Below are 19,709 nucleotides of genomic sequence, written 5' to 3'. Positions count from 1 at the left end.
TTTCAGAGGTTAGTGTTGTGTGTGAGAGGAGAATTTACACAGGCAGCAGTCAGAGGACCCAAGATAAACTGCGCAAGGAAATATGAGGCTTGGAGAACTGAAGGAAGGCATATGTGTTGTCTATTCTGTTTATGAGTAGTGAGGGATTGTACTGAGAGTTGGATAGCTTGTGAGCTATAGCTTGTGCACTAAAGCTTTGTGTAATCCTGAGGTATTTCCACTTGTATGATAATACAGATAGCGGGGTTTTTAGCTGAGGCTTTCCCCACAATATTTTTTTGTGTTTCATGTGCATTGATTCTTTTTCTTATGGTTATATGTGTTCAATTATGATTTAGCTCGACCTTTAAGCTTCCGCAAGTTTGATAGTAGAAGTAGATTATAGTATTTTGCTTTGGTATATTGCATTATCGAGTTAATCTACATTCATATTTTTTACATAGGTCTCAGAGGTAGATTTGTAGAGAATTTGTAGGAAATTCTACATGGTATCAGAGCAAAGGTGATCGAAGCAGTGAACAGTATACGAAGAAGAAAATTCTAAGTTAAAAAAAAAAAAAAATTGGGCCACGAGTTTTTAGAGCAGATCTGAAAATTTTTGTGCAAAATTTTCAGAAACAAATAATAGATTTGGATTCCTTGCGAAAAAAGACCCAAATTCAAAAAAAAAAAAAAAATTTGGCTGAATTGGAGTTCGGATGAAGGAGATATCGTTGATTTAAAATCAGCGCTTTTTCTAGAAAATTTCTTGATGGCAGGAAAGATGAAACAGATTGGTGTGCTAGCCAAGAACTTGTATACACTTGAGGTATGAGATGCATGCAAAGCCTTGAAGAGCAAGGCAAAGGTTAAATACTAGGTGATTGAGAGGGAGAGTAAATTACCTCTTAACATGTAGCGCTAGAAGAAGTCTCAAATAATTGTAGAGGAACCACAATTGGTGAAGCAGCTTCAGGAGGTTGTGGAACAGCCACAACTAGAGAAGCAGAGAGGAGACCGAGTGGAAGCATCCACTCATGCAAAGACCTCTAGTAGGGGGAAATTTCGAGCTAAGTGGGCAAAGGGATCACATGCATCCATACCTTCAAGTGTGAGGTAGGGCGATGTGAAGTGATTGTCCCAAGAAGGCTGAAATAGGGGTAGGATCCTTGAAGTACCTAGCCTCTTTGATTAGACCTTGCTACAGGAGCCCTGACAAGGAGTAGCAGGACTAGCTGAGTGGGTAGAGACGGATGTAGATGGAGTGGCAAAGAGAGCTACAGTGCAGGAGTCCCAAGACAATGCAGTGCTAGTAGGCTGCAACAATGCGAGAGGCATTGTAGTGTTGCACCAGTGCAGGATGGCACAGAGAGGTGTGCAACACTGTGAGATGCATGGAGTTTTTGCAGCTGCACAGAGGTCAGAGAGGGAGCACTTGTCAACGGCAGAGGGAGCTTCAACATCAGAGAGTGTTTCTAGCCCAACAGGGAGGTCAATTGGGAGATCAGTTACTTACTTCTCAGTAATTGAGTTGTAGTGTAACATTGGGAAGCACAATGCAACATGATGAGAGGAGGTGCAGTGCGGATGCAGTGCTGGGAGACAGGACCAGCAGCAGCACAGATGCAACAAGAGGAATTAGTGTGATTGATGCAGTCAGAGATCAAAGTAACAGAGGCTAGAGCAGTCAGACACTGAAGAGCACAGAGGTGCATAGTTTTTAGTCGACGGAGGCAATAGCAGTCAGAGACTTTGATGACAAAGGCATCATTCCGATTCAGGTTGGATATTTTTTGTTTCTGGAGTTGCTGGAGCAACAACACTTGAGAGAAGTGTTGCATGCAGAAAATTCCAAAGGTTCAGGATCGGGTTCGAGTTGAATGCCTTTCATGTTGAGAGGGAGTGTTGAAAATGGCAACAAGAAATGCTAAAAATAGCATTGTTATAAATAACATTTCAGGATGTACTCCAACTTTGTTGGAAATAGCAAAAAATAGAAATGCTAAAAATAACATTGCTATAAATAGCATTTCAGGATAGACTCTAGTTTTAATTAGTCTCTGAATTAAAATTCAAATTTAGTCTCACTAGCTGTTTGAAAATAATTAATTAATTCATCTTGAGTTAATTCGCTGGAGAAAATCAAACGTGAAGTCTATGTGAAGATATGCAATAGTTATCCCTTTGAGTGAGGAAGTTACCCCTTAATTAAGGAGATAAGGATGAGTTGTATTTGAGTTGTAATTAGTTAGCTCAATTAACTGAGTTAAGTCTAGTTAAATTAGTTACAAACAATTGGAGTAACTAATTGTGAGTTCAGTTAGTTAATGCATGCATGCATGCAATTAGTGTTCTCCAGATAACTGAATATTCTCTCATAAATAACTCATGCATGTCAGTTCAGTGAAAGACCCAATTGAGATTAAAGGAAGGGACAATGTACTATCAGTTGGAGGAATTTTCCTATAAAGGAAACCCATCCATGTAGAAGGCATTATCTCCTTCAGGATTGCGCAGTTATTTCAGAGGTTAGTGTTGTGTGTGAGAGGAGAATTCACACAGGTGGCAACGAGAGGACCGAGGAGAAACTACGCAAGGAAATAGGAGGCTTGGAGGACTGAAGGAAGGCATATGTGTTGTCTATTCTGCCTATGACCAGCAATGAGGGATTGTACTGAGAGCTGGATAGCTTGTGAGCTAAAGCTTTGTCTAATCCTGAGATATTTCCACTTGTATGATAATACAGATAGCAGGGTTTTTAGCTGAGGCTTTCCCCATAGTATTTTTTTGTGTTTCATGTGCATTGATTCTTCTTCTTATGGCTATATGTCTTTAGCTCTAATTCAGCTCAATCTTTAAGCTTCCACAAGTTTGATAGTAGAAGTAGATTATAGTATTTTGCTTTGGTATATTGCATTATCGAGTTAATCTACAATCATATTTTCTACATAGATCTTAGAGGTAGATTTGTAGAGAATTTGCAGGAAATTCTATAAAAGTTACTTCTCACCCAAAATCACTCATTATGATGAATTTTCATAAAATTGACAATCCTTCCCGGTGGGATTCATTATCAAGCTTTACATGACATAAGTTTGATTGGTCCACATGTAAGAAAGAAATAAAACATCAACGAATGTAAAAAATAATTGATAACTACACTGGAAATATGGATAACAAATTTATTTAAATCAAGACAAAATAATCATAAAATTTTTATTATATAAAATAGAATTTTTATTAGTTAAATCATAAAAATTATCATCATTATATAAATCTTAGGCAATAAGTTTCATTAATAAGATTTCAAAAATCTTGATGTAATTCTATAAGAATGTTTTTTATTTCCTCTCGGCCGATGTGTGACCTCTCTATCTGTTGGTGGGTATCCAGTCAGTGATGGGGGCCTTCTCTCTTGCTTATGAAGGGGGAAACAACATCCTGCCTCTAATAGGGAAACTTAATGAAAAGGCAATATTCAGAAAGAATCAATTGCTTTAAGTACCCTAAATGACCTGTGTTCATCCGACCCTCAAAAAAACGAGGTTTAGGTAAATGAAAAGAGTGAATTATAAGGAGCGAAGCCGCTTGTCCGCATCAGGCAAGGTTTTTGAAATTCTGGACCGAGCAAACTTCTTGCCTGCCTATCTTTTAATTTTCACACATTTTTATCTAGTAAGCTAGTTAGTGGTTATGTCTTTTGAGTTTCATGTAAGAGGTCTCAAGGTTAATTCCCTACATTTATTGTTTTTGTTGTGTGCCTTATTCAATGTCCATATTAAATAACACATTAATCAATGTTGATTGGTTGACAATGGTACTATCCACAAAATACATGAAAGTATTTACTACCCATAGCATGTTATTGACATGGAATAAAATCTCCTAAAAATAAGTTGTAGTGGAGTTATGGCTAGCCTTTATTATATGGAAGTGAAGCAAGAAAATGAAAATATCCCAACTAAATTAAAATGTCTCTTTGAAAATCTTATAAGAAACTCCTCAATGACACCTACATTTAGAGATCATAAACATCAAATTGAGCTCATCCTTGAAAGTACATTTCCTAATAAACTATCCTATAGATATCCCCATCAATTAAAATGGGAGATTAATAAAATGATATAAGACATGTTCCATGCAAGTATTATTTAACCAAGTAAATGTTCATTTTCAGCCTCAATTATGTTGGTGAAAAGAAAGGATGACCCTTGGAAAATGTGTCCTAATTGCAGAGATCTCAACAAAAGCACCATCAAGGATAAAAATTCTCCATTCCAAATATTGATGAACTATTAGATGGGGTTCATGGGGTGGCTTACTTCACATGTTACAACTTAAATCAGGATACCACCAAATCAAATTAAGAAAAGGATATATTTCCAAAACATCATTTAGAATACATTAAAGAGACTGAGTTGTTAGTCATGCCTTTTGATTGATTAATATTCCTACTTGTCAAAGCCTTATGAACAATGTTTTTTGACCTCATAAAAAGTTTATGTTTCTTTTCTTTGATGATATAGTTATGTTTAGAAATCATTACAAGAACACATTAAGCAAGTGCATAAAGCCCAACAAATTATTGAGAACAATCACTTGTATGTAAAAAATTCCAAATGTGCCTACAGAAAATAAGTAGAGTATTTTGTGTCATACAGTGATGGGATTAAGGTGGATGCTCAAAAGATTCACACTAGTAAGTAATGGCTCATTTCTAAGAACATTAAGGCTATTAGAGGACTTTTGTTCTTACGAGATATACTAGAAAAAATATTATAGTTATGCACACATTGTAGGGCCATTCACATCTATATTGAAAAAATATCATTTGTATGAGATGAAGAGGCTACCTTAGCATTTTCACACTTGATATTATATTACAACTTGTATGCTATTGTCAGAAACACAACTTGTATGCTATTGTCAGAAACACCTAATTATGGTGAAACATTCATAATTGATCATTTCAACAAGGAATTGGAGCAGTATTGATACAAGAAAGGCGACCATTGAATTTTGAAAGTAACCAACTCAAGGGAAAAGACTTAATGAAATATCTTATGAAAAATAAATGTCAATAGTGTTACATGCAAATAGAAACTTGTAACAATATCTCATTGGGAGGCATTTTAAAATCAAGATAAGTCGTAACAACTTGAAGTACTTTTGGAGTGAAGGTTGTCATTAGAAGAACAAAAGAAATGTGTAGCTAAAATGCAAGAGTTCGATTTTGGAATAATATATAAAAAAGGGAAGGAAAATGTGATAGCAAACACACTTTCCAAAATAGAAAAAACATTCAATTTATATGCTTTGACATCTTCCATCACTTTGTGGTTGGACGAAGTTGGAAGAAGCTCACCATGAATGGCAAGGAGGAATAGTACTATACAAAAAACAAAATGTCTAGAAGAAGGAAATAACTCTATGGAACATTGGAATTGGAAGAGTTATACCTTTTGGTATAGGGATGTTTTTTTATTCTTTCAATCAAAGTTGAAACAACAAATATTAAGGGGGTATTATAACTCTCCTATGGTGAGAAATTTAGGATTCATTAGAACATGTTAACATTGAAAAAAAAAAACTTCCAAAAAATGAAGACATTCAAAAAATTGTAAGAGGATGTCAGGTGCACCAAATAAATAAAGACAACACAATGAAGACTCCAAACTTACTTCAACCCTTACACATACCTAATCACTATTGGGAAGATAAATCAATGGACTTTCATTACATGTTTATCAAAACAAATATATAAGGGTTTCTTTTATGTGCTCATGGATAGACTCAAAATATGCACATTTTTGTGGAATTCAAAGTACATATACTGCAAACCATGTAGCAAAAATGTTCTTGAAGGAAATTAGCTTCCTAGATTCTCCATAGTAATAGTAAGTGATAAAGATCCAAAATTCTTAGGGATATTATGGAAAGGGCTATCGTAGATAAGTGGAACACTAGCCATGAGTTCAACATATCCTCCACAAATTGATGGTCAAACTGAGATAGTTAACATATCTTTAGAGTGTTATCTTCATTGCTATTCTTTAGACAAGGATACCCAATGGGTCACATGGCTTTCTTTAAAAAAATGGTGGCATAATACAACCCTATCAAATGATTACTAAGATGCCTCCATTTGAAGCTCCTATGTATTCTATCATTTTTGTATGGGTATCTAGCTCCTAGTATCCTATCATTTTTGTATGACCATTTCAAAGTTTAGAGAATAGGTTCACACATTGAAAAGACTAAAGGAACTTTGCAAATTCTCAAAGAAAACCTTCAAATGTACCAAATAGGATGAAACAACAAGCAAATCAACATAAAAGTGAAAGGAGACTTCAACCCTGTATACAATATATTCTCAAACAAAAGAAGAATAAAAAATTAGTTAAAAAAAATTATGCATCCTGCACAATTCTCCACAAGATTGGGTAAGCGGCCTATAAGTTGAACTTGTCTTCTGCTGACATTCATAAAGTTTCCATGTCTCTTGCCTAAGAAAGTGACAAACTATTATGAACTTAACTTCAAAAATTTGAGGGAGGAGGGAAGACAATTCTTGAATCCAAAAGAGTTAGAGATCAACATGCTCTTCCTCTTTAGAATAGAACCATTACAGAGTACCTAACAAAGTGGAAGAATATGTTTCTAGAAAAAGTTACATGGGAAGATGAACAAATTCATGAAGAAACACCCACAATAACAAGCTTTGAGGGGAAAGCATTTTTAAAGAGAGGGGCATAACCCTCATCCATTATTAGTATAATAGTTGAAGTCAAGATAGCCTAAAGTGAATGAAATATTATGCCTAATTTATCTCCTATTTATAATAATGGAGATTCATTTGAATAGACATCTTATATTGTGCATTTAACATTTTATGAAAAGAAGTCCCCCCCTCAACATATTTTATACAAGGCAATTTATATTGGTTTCAATTTTCTATGAAAGGTTGATAGTTGTTATGGTGATAGCTACTATGGATGCTAATGCAAAATGCACTCTATAGATAATATCTACCTTATGTGTGTGTGTGTGTGGAGAGAGAGAGAATTTTTGTATTAGATGTACTTTTATATAAATTTAGCCACTAAAATTCCCTTGGACTCCTTGAAATTAGTGGTTAAGATTGATATTTCACGTGATAAAACTAAATAAGCCATTGTTGTAACAAATGAAATATAGGTTGTTGTTAAGGCACTTATTGCACCTACCCAATATTTATGGTTCTCAAATGACACTACCAAAAAGACTCTTCTTGATACATATATTAATTTTTTTATAAACTACTAATTTTTCTTTTCTTTTATAAGTGATTTATTGGATAAGAAGAAGACTTGATTTCAATATTGATCTACTTGATAAGAAAAAGAATTAATTTCAAGACTGATTAAAACAATTAAGAAATAAATATGAATTAAGAGGATGTTTAGTTAACAAAAACTAGAAGGTAAACACAAATGGAAAAAATAAATATATAAGAGGCTGTTGATGTAATGCAAGGAGAGAGGAAGAGAATGTAGACACAACAATTTTGAGGGGTGTGCTTTATGACAAGCATAACTATTTTTATATAAACAAATAATGATAAACAAATGTAAAATTCACAAATAAGATAAATTGAAATGACAAATAAGGAATTAAAAAAGGATGACAATCGAGGAGAAAAACAAGCAAAGAGGGCATTATATAGAACTTTAATTTATATTCTAACATATTATATATATATATATATATATATATATTCAATGTGTGTATAGGTGGGTGTATATGACCTTGCAAAAGACTATTTGAACTGGTTTTCCATAATACAACCACGTATACATACATTGAAAAAGCCTGAGGGGTTAACTCAACCAATTATTGCCAATGTTGTTCGCCACTTGGTTAGTTACATGCTAATGGATGCCTAGTTCAAATCCCTATGGCCAAGGCAAGCAAGTCTACATTGATGGGTAAACTATGAATGGAATCTACAAATATTTGGAAGCATCCCTGGGGTCTTTTTGTGAGGTTTTCCTTATAAAGGCAATATTGAAAAAGGAAACCGCTAAAGAACAACATCATGTCATTTAAGTTAACCCAAAGGCCCAATACATCATCCCAAAAGGCTACACAAGCTTATCAGGCATAAAGTCTTTGTGAAAGCTTACATCATGTTAATAGTAAGATTTGAACCTCTATGAAGTCTACATTAGCATCCCCTCCCACCAATTGGTCAAACCTCTCTCTCTCTCTCTCTCTCTCTATATATATATATATATATATATCTAACCTCGTGGAATCCCTCCACCCAAAATATCCAAATGTAGAGCAGCTTAAACACCACCCACAATAGCAACTAGTAACCTTGAGAGGTTCAACCATATTTGAAACTATGACATGCCTTGGGTGGATGGTTACACTAATTATAGAAGGCATAAAGTCTTTTGAAGGCTCACATCATGCTATTGGTGAGATTTGAACCTCAATGGAGGCTGCATTAACATCTTCTCCCACCAATTGTTCAAGCCACTACTATATATATTTATATATCCAAATGTAAAGCAGCCTAAACAACACTCAGAATAGCAACTAGTAACCCTGAGAGGCTCAACCATATTTGAAACTATGACATGCCTTGGGTGGATGATTACACTAAATAATCTCTCTCTCTCTGTTTACTGGCCCATTTTTGCACATTTTCTTTTGCCCCTTTGTCGAAAAATTTGTCACATTTTAGGCTTTCCTTCTCCCTTTCTCTACTTTTAAATTTACTGTTTTCATGCTTTCCTTATTTTACCAATTTGCCTCTTTATCTTGCCTTTTCTTTTTAGAATTCTATACTAAAAAATCAAGGTGATTGATGGAAACATGATATTTTGAGGGAGGAAAGGAAGAAAAATAAGCTGATTGAAGTAAAGAAACCATAAAAAGAAAAATAGATAGCACCAAAGATAAAATGAAATTGGACTGCTGATCGTAAAAGAATGGTGGTCAAAAATTTATGTCGTTCGTATGCCATCTCCAAAGAGCCATAACTTTACACACATGATTTCATAATAATTAATTAGTTACCAAAGTTTTCATTCTTGAAGCATATTAATTACACCTAGTTTAATATACACCACTTTGCAAAGTCTCCAATTACCACCAAGTTTTCAGTGTTCTTTTCCTAGTTTTTCAGGGCCAATTTTATGCTTGCTGAGTTTTGACAGCTTTTCGTGATTTTGCTGCTTTAACAAGTTTTGTCAAAAAAAAATTGTGATTTGCTGCTTTTCTGAGTGGATGTCCCCTGTTTATTTTTTACCCATTTCGAGTTCTGCAACATTGCTATATACATCATAGAAAAAGAATCGGAAGCAAGCTCAATCTAGTTCAATCTCCAGCTTATTAAACAAATGTTCTAGCTACAAGAGCCTTGTTTCTATTTAAATTTAAAAGTTTTATTATGTTACAAAATAAAAACCATCCTTTCCCTTAGGGATACCATTTTGGAATGTGCAATACCACGCTGAGGTTTACAGCCAATATTTTATAGCTTACAATAACAATATCGATTGAATTCAAAAGATACCATAGTTGAACTATAACAAAATGCAACAAAATAATGGTCTATCAAAAACCAAATCAAATTTCCGACTATTTTGAATTCTTAAGAGCTTCAACCTCGCGTACATGAAACATAAGCTGCGCAAAGGAAACAACACATCAGATTGTGTACCTGAATACAAAAGAATGACATAATTCAACATCCAAATATACTTACTTTTGTTCCAACATAGAACGTTGTAAAAATACCAATAAGCACAGATACATCTGCAAATTATCACCACGAATGAAAAACCTCAGATATAATATTAAACCAATGCAGAGTTCTACAACAACTGGGACAGTTTTCCAAGCCCTATGGTATAATAATCTAGAAAAAATATCCATAGGCAAATTGATGGGTAAATGAAAGAAACACAAGTTGTAAGCAAAGTAGGATAGTTTTACACATACTCTCTCTTAGAAGCATCCTTGAAATCAACCACTGCATGCGCGTTGGTCCAACAACAAATCCAATCAAGTTTGCCATCTATACACATGAAGAGTGAGATGAAAATATTGCAATTAGTTTTCAGTTAGCCTCTATATTCCACGGCATGTCGTAAGAAAGTTTAACTAGTTGATTTTGAACTTGATTGACTACTTACTGAGTTAGATATTGCCAGCTGATAGTCTTCATTTTAAATCTATATAAATTGCACAACTAAGGTATTATTGTTTTGATCGGTATACGAACATAAATTTAATGAATATAGCTTGTATCAGAATATATCATGCATATATTCCATGGCATGTCACAGTAAAGTTTAACTAGTTGGTTTTGAACTCGATTGACTGCTTACTGAGTTAGAAATTGATAACTGGTAATTTTCATTTTAAATCTATGTAAATTGCACAACTAACCTAGGTATTATAATTTTGTGTGGTATATGACCATGTATCTTATGAATATAGCTTGTATCAGAATATATCATGCATCATCTCCATATGTTTTTATATTAGAGCATTGATATCCATGCAAATGCCACATTATTGATAGAAATACCCTTTTTCTGTGGGTGGGTAACAATTTTGTCCAAATGCATTGTAGGAATTAACAAGATCATGCCATTAATGCCTTTGAATTGAATGTATGAGTTGCAGGTTATAGTTTTAAGATCATCTTCAGAAAACGTTATTTCAATACCTAATAATGCAACCATTTGACCCATTGTGTCTGTTTATCAGATGCAAAGCAACGAAGATATCCTTCCAAACATTTGTTTACTATCTCAGTTTGCCCATCAGATTGAGGATGATAAGATGAGCTATGAGCTAACTGAGTACCAAGACAAGAAAATAATTCTGTCCAAAAATTTCCAGTGAAAATGGGATCTCTGTCACTTACAATAATCTTTGGGTTTCCATGTAGCTTTTGAACTGTTTCCATAAATGCAGTAGAAACTGTACTGGCTTTAAATGGATGTGATAATGCACAAAAGTGTGCATACTTGGTAAGTCTGTCAACTACCACCATGATGACACTCTTTCCCTCAGACTTGGGTAAACCTGTGATAAAATCCATTGAAACCTCCTCCCAACGTTGGCTTGGAATGGATAAAGGTTGTAATAGACCTGGTGTCTTAATTGTTTCAACTTTATTTTGCTGGCAAACCAAACATTCCGCCACAAACTTTTGAATATCTGATTTAAGGCCATCCCAAAAAAATTCCTTCTTAACCCTGTGGTAAGTTTTTAAAAATCCTGAGTGCCCTCCTAAGGGAGAAGTGTGCAATTCCATAAGAATCTTTTGTTTTAGTTGGGAATTCTTACAGAGGTATAAGCGATCTTTGTACCATAACGAATCATTTTGCCAGCTAAATGTATCAGAAGTACTGGAATCTTGTTGTAGCTTTTGAATAAGTGCCCACACTTCTTCGTCATTCTTCCATTCCTCCCTTGCTTCGTTTATCCAATCTGGTTGGATAATAGAAATGGCACACAACAATGCTTCCACATCCTCATCCTTTCTTGAGAGTGCATCTGCCACCACATTTTGCTTCCCTTTTTTGTAGATGATTTCAAAGTCATAACCCAACATCTTTGTGACCCACTTTTGTTGCTCTTCAGAGGATAATCTTTGTTCTAAAAAGTATTTAAGGCTATCATGATCCGTTTTTTCCTTGAAGTGTCTTCCCATTAGGTAGGGTCGCCATTTCTTAAGTGCATGGAGTATTGCCAACATTTCCTTCTCATAAATAGCTTTGCTTAAAAACTTTCCCTTGATTGGACGACTTTCAAAAGCAATGGGTCTTTCATCTTGCATTAGAACAGCACCAATTCCATTTCCTGAAGCATCACATTCCACAATAAAGGTTTTTGTGAAGTCCGGTGTAGCTAAGACCGGTGCTTGGCACATTGCCTCTTTAAGATGTTCAAAGGCCTTTGTTGCTTCCGAAGTCCATGAAAATGAATCTTTCTTCAATAATGTTGTTAGAGGTGCTGCTATTCTCCCATAATTCTTAACAAACTTGCGATAATACCCTGTCAACCCAAGAAATCCTCGCAGATGCTTTATGGATGTGGGGATTTTCCATTCCTTAATGGCTTTAATTTTGCTAGGGTCTACCTTAACTCCTTCATGAGATACAATATGACCCAAATATTCCACCTCCTGGACTCCAAAGAAACATTTGGATCTTTTTGCATATAATTGTTTCTCCTCCAATAGTTGTAGCACCCTGTCAACATGTTCAACATGATCCTTCCAAGACTTGCTGTAGATTAGTATATCATCAAAAAATACTAACACAAATTTTCTAAGGAATGGTTTGAAAATTGAATTCATCAAACCTTGAAATGTTGAAGGTGCATTGGTAAGGCCAAAAGGCATGACCAAAAATTCATAATGACCCTCATGAGTTCTAAATGCCGTTTTTGGAATGTCTTCAATCTTCATTCTGATTTGATGATATCCCGAACGAAGATCCAACTTGGTGAAGTAAATTGATCCATGCAATTCATCCAGTAATTCATCAATAACAGGAATGGGGAACTTATCTTTAATAGTGAGCTTGTTGAGCTCCCTATAATCTGGACACATGCGCCATGATCCATCCTTCTTGTGCACCAATACTACTGGAGCTGAGAAAGAACTTTGACTCGGTTGAATTATACCAGCCTCTAGCATTTCTGCAACCATACGTTCAATTTCACTTTTTTGGACATATGGATATCTGTACGGCCTGATGTTTGGAGGAACACTTCCTGGAATCAGATGAATAGCATGATCATGATCACGCATAGGTGGGAGACCTTTGGGAGTCTCAAATACCTTGGAATGATTGTCCAGGACTTTTTGGAGATCTGGAGAAATAGATGATTCCAATGTGGAAACATCTAGCGAACATAATTGTGCAATTACACCTCTTTGCTCCTTTTTTAGAAGCTTTGTCATGCCATTAGAGCTGATTATCTTTCCTGGTTTCCCTGCAATACCCCTTAATTCAACTTCCTTTCCTTCCACAGAAAATTTCATGAAAAGTTCTTGAAAATTAAAAGCTATTGTACCCAAGGATTGTAGCCATTGGACTCCTAGTACAACATCAGCACCTCCCATTGGAATGGAAAGCATTGGGCTAGTCAATACATATTCTCCCATGGATAGCTTGATATTATGGCACTTTCCAGAACAATTTATTGTTCCTCCATTTGCAATCATCACTTGACACTCTGGTGCTGGATATAGGAAGCAATTCAATTCTTTTGCTACCCTACAATGAATAAAATTGTGGGTGCTTCCTGAATCAATCAACACTATTACCTTTTTCTTCTTGATTTGTCCTTCTATCTTGATGGTTTGAGGAGTGGTAATTCCCGCCAATGCATTACAAGATATGGTCGGATTTATTTGTTCTTCATCTAGGCTTTGTTCCTGGAATATATCCTCTTCTTTTGACCTTTCTTGCTCCTTTTCTTCTTCCTCTTCACAATCTATGTAGAATAATTTCTTCTCAGCACACTTATGACCTTTTGTGTATTTGCTATCACAATTGTAACAAAGCCCTTTTGCTCTTTTTTCTTCCAATTGTTGTGGTGTCAACCTTGTAGGTTGTGGAAGACTATGGGCAACAACACTTCCGTCTTTATAGTTGTGAATGGTATGCTTCCTAGTTGCCATAATTTTGCTTTCCATTTTTCTTGCTAACCTGAATGCCTTCTCTAATGAATCAGGTTCCCAAAGGCGCACATCATGTTGGATATTATCCTTTAAAGACCCTATGAACACATCAATCCTATGCTCCTCTGGAATATCTTTTACCCTTATGTTCAATTTTTGGAACTCCTCAATGTGCTCCATTATTGAACCCTTTTGTTTGAGACTTATCAATTGGCTAAAAAAAGTGTTGCTTTTTGTATCCTCATAATGTGCTATCAATTCTTCCGTAAAAATTGCCCAAGTGATAAATTGTTTACGAGAACAAAGCCATTGATACCATACAAACTGATTTGGTTCCAAATATAAAGTTGCCATACGTACCTTTTGTGTGTTTTGCACATTATTGAGATCGAAGAATTGCTCCATCTGTAATATCCATGTGGCGGGATCCTTGCCATCAAACTTCCTCATATCGATTTTTGGAACATGGTGAGTCTTCGATCCAACATTAGAGTCTATGGAATCATGATTAACATTTCTTTTGTTTTCATCATGAGTTTCCTTTACTACCTTTTCACCATTAGTGACCTTTTCTTGTAGTAACTTCTTCAATTCTTCCATGTCTGTCTTCAAATCTATCTTCAAATCATCCATCTTAGCTTCCACGTCAAGCATCTTAGCTTCTACGCCTTTCTTTAAACAGTCCATCTTAGCTTCTACACCTTTCTTTAAACCATCCATCTTAGATTCTGTTCCTTTTTGTGTAAGGGACAGTTGTTGCACTTGGTCTTGTAATTTTGATATATCATGTGCATTTCTTCCTCTTCTTCATGAGTCATGCTAGAGCTTTCAGGTTCCTTACTAGGTGTTTGCATTTTCTTTCCTCGGGGCATCAGTTACCGATAATAATGCTCTACTATGCCCTTTGAATTCCTTCAAAATAAATTTTCAAACCAAGCTTAAGCAAAAATTTAAGAAAATCTACACACCTTTTTTCACTTTGTAGGAGCTCGATATTGCCTCTGATGTATCTCTGTACTTTCTGATCATCTAGTTCTAAATTTGTGACCTGTAGTAGCCCTCTGTGTCCTCTTTCCAATGCCACAAGTCTGACCCAAATTGGATTCTCCAAGGAAGAGTTATGCGAAATCTCCCACAGTGACTTGATTATAGACTAGTTCAGTAGAGCGAACTTGTACGACTTGCCACGAGTCACTGTTTCGACCTTTGGATCTGAAAAACACCCACAAGAAACTACAGTCCGTCCTCTTTCTGTACCTTCTTACGAAACTTCAATCCGATCCCCAGAGAGAAAGTTATGACGATTTTCCCCAGGTCACCTGTTTTGAATGTAATTCAGGAGTCTGCAAAAAGACCAACTTCCTCAGATCATATCTCCGCAAATATCGCGCGAAAAGCTCTGAAATTCGGACCCAAGGTTCAGCGCGATTTCTTCTCAAATGGGTTTTTTTTGCGACTTCTGAAACGTCACAGAAAAAAAGTTATAGCGAAAATGCCACGATGACCTGTTTGGAGCAGCGAAACCCTAGAATCCAAAGCTCTGATACCAAATGTTATGAAACCAGCTCACAAAAAGATAGAAAAGAGAGATCCACGCCTTAGAATTCAGCCTCTTCGAGGGGGCAACCTCCTTTACATTACATAAATGAACAATTCTTGGATGATACAAATGACAAAACCTCCTTTCTATATATAGGAGTCTAAGGAGTCACAATATAATCCAGCCGACCTAACAATAATAATATAAAGCCACAAAATAACAATAGAGGGATTCTATGGGGCACAGAAATAACAATATGGGGGTAATAGGGGCACAACAATATAAATAGGGGGTATAACTACAATAGTAATGGGGTAATCACTAGTATTATAGGGACCCAACATAATAAATATGAAAGAGTCAATAGTTATAAAAGCTACTAGAAACTAGAAAAGAGAAGTAAATCGATTATCTATTTCTTATGCTTGGGCCTCTTGCCACCACGAGAAATGTCTAATTTTTTAGTCTTGTTGCAAAATCAGGATCTTTGTCATTAATATCACCCTCCAAGCATTAATATCCAGAGGTATCTTTGTCATTACCTTTGTATCTGTATAGGGATCTTTGTCATTAATATCACCCTCTAAGCATTAACATAAGATAGAAAAAGCATAGCATGTCAAGTCAAGATTTTGTTTGAGTGATGCGTACATTTTTAGAAGGGTCATGATAGAGGAGTTCGACAACCAATGTCACTAACATCAAGGTACATAGAGGGATTGGTACTCTTGATTAAATATGAGTTCCATACCCTAATACATGACAAAATTCAATGGAAACATTGCAATCCCCCAATCCTGAAATCCTGAAAAACTGATAAGTCTGCTGGATTTTGAATGAAATCTAAAATTCTACTTTCTCCATATGAAATCCGATGAGGATGAAACCACTCTCAAACATCCTGAGTCATTTCATGGTAATGTTAAAAATTTAAGTAAAAGGATGAAAATGAAAATTAAAGAAAATGTCACTTTTACTTTAAGAATTTAACATTACCATGAATAGCATATCAATACTAGGGCCTAGACTTGATCATTAAGTTGCCCCACTCAAAAACTATTTGTTTCTTTCAAAAAAAATTGCATTTCGAACATTACTACAAAAAAAAAAATGCAAAAAAGGCAAAACGCTCCCGAAAAGGCAGGGAGCGAATTTTTTTTTAGGGAGCGCGCTCCCGACCCGCTCCCGAGTCGCTCCCGCCCGGAGCGCGGATCGGGAGCGGGAGCGAGGGGGGGGGGGGGGGGGGGGGGGGGGGGGGCGCTCCCCCGCAACACTGAAAGGAAACATACTTCAACCAAAATCCACAGTAGGAGTTTAAGGAGAGCCCTTGGCTTCCCAATTCAATAGGCACCAGTGACTAAGTGCCTACATGTCCAACATCCTACGCAGAAAGAAGAGAATAACTACCCTAATCTTTAGAATCTAGATGCATGCAGCCCTCAAAATACTCACTGTCATTGAGAATAAATTGAAGGCTATGAAGGGGCTTCATTCTCCTCACCCTGCAGGCAGCCTTGACTACCTTGGAGATGCCATTTCCCCTTGGGGGATGAAAGCACCTAATAGGGTAGACTACTTAGTGTTGGAAATATGGTAGCCATGGTCAGTATTTTCACCATGAAGAAATTGGAAAATTTGAATTTTGATTTTTACCTGCTATATTATTCAAGTCAGCCTCCCTTTTGTTCAAGTTGACTGGTCCCCTAAGAGGCACCCATTCAACCCCCTTTGAAGACTATATAGAGGAGACCACCTCTCCTCATTTGGCACATCAATCTCTCTCATGATGAGCTCCATTCCAATGAAGAAAGGAAGGAAGAAGGAAGCCGAGAATCTGAGGAGACTTGGCACTTGTTTTCTGGTTAGCTGTTATGTTTTGTTTTTTCTTGATGTATTGATGAATTGAACTCTCTCTCACATAAGGAAAGACTTTTCTTGGTTTTCCCCTTGTGGGTTTTGCCCTCGCCTCAAGCCTAATTTCTATGTCTCTTGTTTCGTGATTATTTTCTACTACTCTTTCATGTTTATTGGTTGATATTTTCTTTTTTTATAACTGCTTAATGATATTGAATGAATACGATGTGGAACTAATGCTAACTAATCATTGGAAGTAGTTATTTGTTGAAGAAAATTTATTCTAGCTTGTGCCCTAGAAATCTCAACATGGTATCAAAGCCAAGCTTAGAAGAGCGGTTTGAGAGGAAGGCACCTTGAATCATCATCTAAAGTCCTGGATTCTAGATGAATTTCCCAAGGCACTTTACCTTTGTGACAATCAAGTTTTCCCTATAGAATTGCTAGTTTTGTGGCTACCTTATGCGAGCACCTATGGTATCCTATGTGAGCTCTTGTGGCACCAATTCTCTATGAAAATTGCAAACCTGAATTACCTATCTTTTATGGAAGTCTGCAGACCTATATGGAAACTTGAGGCACTATATCTTTGAGGAAGGAGTGTGAAATTTGAGGCTATATCATGCAAAGTTTATTCATGTGGTAATATGCGAGTTCTGTTCAGTGGCATCAATCATCTCTATGGTTCATATGAGCTTGTAAGTGGCACTATTCTTTGATGCATTTTTTGTGGTTCATGTGAGCTTTTTGTGGCACTATTCTCCTACGATATGCGAGCTTCTCTATATGGTATGCAAGCTTCTCTATGACACTATTTGTTGTAGCTCCTTATCTCTGTAAAGTTTAGTGGCTTTGTCCACATGATATGTTACAATTCTTCAAATTTGCGTACCTAAGAACATATGTAAAATTGTGGAACCTTGAACCATGCTCATCTCACTGAGATATAACCTAAACAAGGAATGGGCAGATCTAAGAGCCCTGTGAACATTGCGAGATTTAAATTACTCAATCAAGGACGAGTCTCCTATTTTCTTATGTGAAGTTCTAAAGATACGAAGGTATGTCAAAGACTATGAAACTATATGAATTTCCTCCATCCGAGTTGGGAGTCATCTGAAGCTCCTTGTGACATTTGACTTTCCTATATGATAAATCCAAACTCTCTGTGGTAAGGCATCTGCAATCTGTGGAAATCTGAGATCCTTGACATGATAAAAAAAATCTAAGACATATGGACCGTGTCATCCAAGTCCAAGTTCATATACCATCACTAAGAAGCAACCTAATCTCTATACCCAGAATCTGTGATATGCGAGTTACTGAGGCACTTTTCATTGTTCATGCAAATAGGTCTGAATTATAATAATAGCAATCTGAGTTTGCATACCTAATGTTGTTGGTCATTTGAGGCATTTGTTGGAGGATCAACCTAGTTGTTGAGCTCTATCCTCTACATAGAAGAACGATAGCTTAAATTTAAAAAGCTGACCTGACTAATCTGGTGTGTATCATTTGTAATTACTAGCTTTTGAGTTGTTGTTCTTCTGAAATGAGGCTTGAAATGTGAAAGTCTGAGACATATGAAGAATGATTAGAATACCTCAACAATGTTGTGTTACTTTTGGAGCCACATATTTTTATTTTGCTAAACAAAAGCTCTTAAAGAATCAAATGGAAGTCATATGAATTGTAATAGCACATAAGAAATTCCATTGATTTTAAAGGTTTCAAGATTTGACTTTTGCTTTGAATGAAGGATTTCCTAATTGACAAATATAGGGTTTGTGAAGCCTAGCTAGCATAAGAATTCGAACAAGTATGGGCCTAGTGTTTGTGGACAAAACCATAGGAGATGAAGTTGGGATGTCAAGGTTAGACCTCCTGCTAAGCAAGTCATATATAATAATCAGTGTTGCGAATATCGTGATGTTTTCAAAAAATTGGGATTTTTTTGAGCTCCCGGTGTAATCGTCGATTTTTCTATTTTCAAAAAATTGCTAAAAAATCGTGGGGGTCTGAAACAACGCATTTTTAAAGCGAATTTTGGGTTTTTATTTGTCCCTTTTTGCAGACAGCGGGCTTGTTTGAGAGCTGAGGAGGAGACGTAGGTGACTACAAGGGCAGAGGAGGAGAAAAAAGAAAAGATTCTACCATCCCAAGCAAGACAAATTCGAGTTTGGACCAAATTTCTTCGGCAAAGCGTGGTTTCCAAGTATGGGCACCAAATTTGGCCAATTTTTTTGGTTTTTTCCTTGTTCTTGCTTGGGTTTCTATAACCCATTGATTATCAATGATTTTTTAGTAGATTTGATTGTGTTTTTTTTTTTTTTTCATTTTTGTTGCATAGAGTGGAGAGGCTTCATTTTGGCCAAAAATGCAAAAACTTGATTGTTAGATTTATTAGTTTAATTTATTTTTGTGCTGTATTTTTTTGGACCATTTTTGTTTGGGTTTGAATGTGCATTTTTTCTATTATTTTTGCATTGAGTTGAGGTTTTTTTTGTCAAAAATTCAATGTGTTGTATGTATTTTTATTTTTATTTTTTTAACTTGCAATTCTTCTTGTGCCCTAGGTTCAACTACAAACTCCATCTTACATTAAAACTCAAGAGTTCAACCAAGTTACAAACA

General features: G+C 35.8%; 1 protein-coding gene across 3 annotated transcripts in view; it reads right to left on the bottom strand.

Annotated features, from left to right (window-relative positions):
• Positions 1 to 9,342: 9,342 nt before the first annotated feature.
• The window catches only part of LOC149223599 (MBOAT (membrane bound O-acyl transferase) family protein), a 344,393-nt gene continuing 334,026 nt past the window's right edge, over positions 9,343 to 19,709 (bottom strand). For 2 of the 3 annotated variants that reach the window (XM_089385884.1, XM_089385885.1), the window contains 3 exons: positions 9,976 to 10,051; positions 9,740 to 9,789; positions 9,343 to 9,660 (listed from right to left, as the gene is read on the bottom strand). In XM_089385884.1, coding sequence (XP_089242010.1) covers positions 9,613 to 9,660; positions 9,740 to 9,789; positions 9,976 to 10,051 — 174 coding nt within the window. In that variant the 3' untranslated portion in view covers positions 9,343 to 9,612. Of the gene's footprint in view, positions 9,661 to 9,739; positions 9,790 to 9,975; positions 10,052 to 10,169; positions 10,209 to 19,709 lie in introns of those variants that run through there. The other variant, XR_016249480.1, reaches the window with a different exon arrangement.

The sequence above is a fragment of the Pinus tabuliformis genome, chromosome Q (genome assembly GCF_031772625.1).
Source record: "Pinus tabuliformis cultivar Carrire ecotype Pingquan chromosome Q, CPIR1, whole genome shotgun sequence".
NCBI lineage: Eukaryota > Viridiplantae > Streptophyta > Pinopsida > Pinales > Pinaceae > Pinus > Pinus tabuliformis.
Note: the sequence above shows the minus strand (reverse complement) of the source record. Positions and strands in the feature narration are given on the sequence as shown.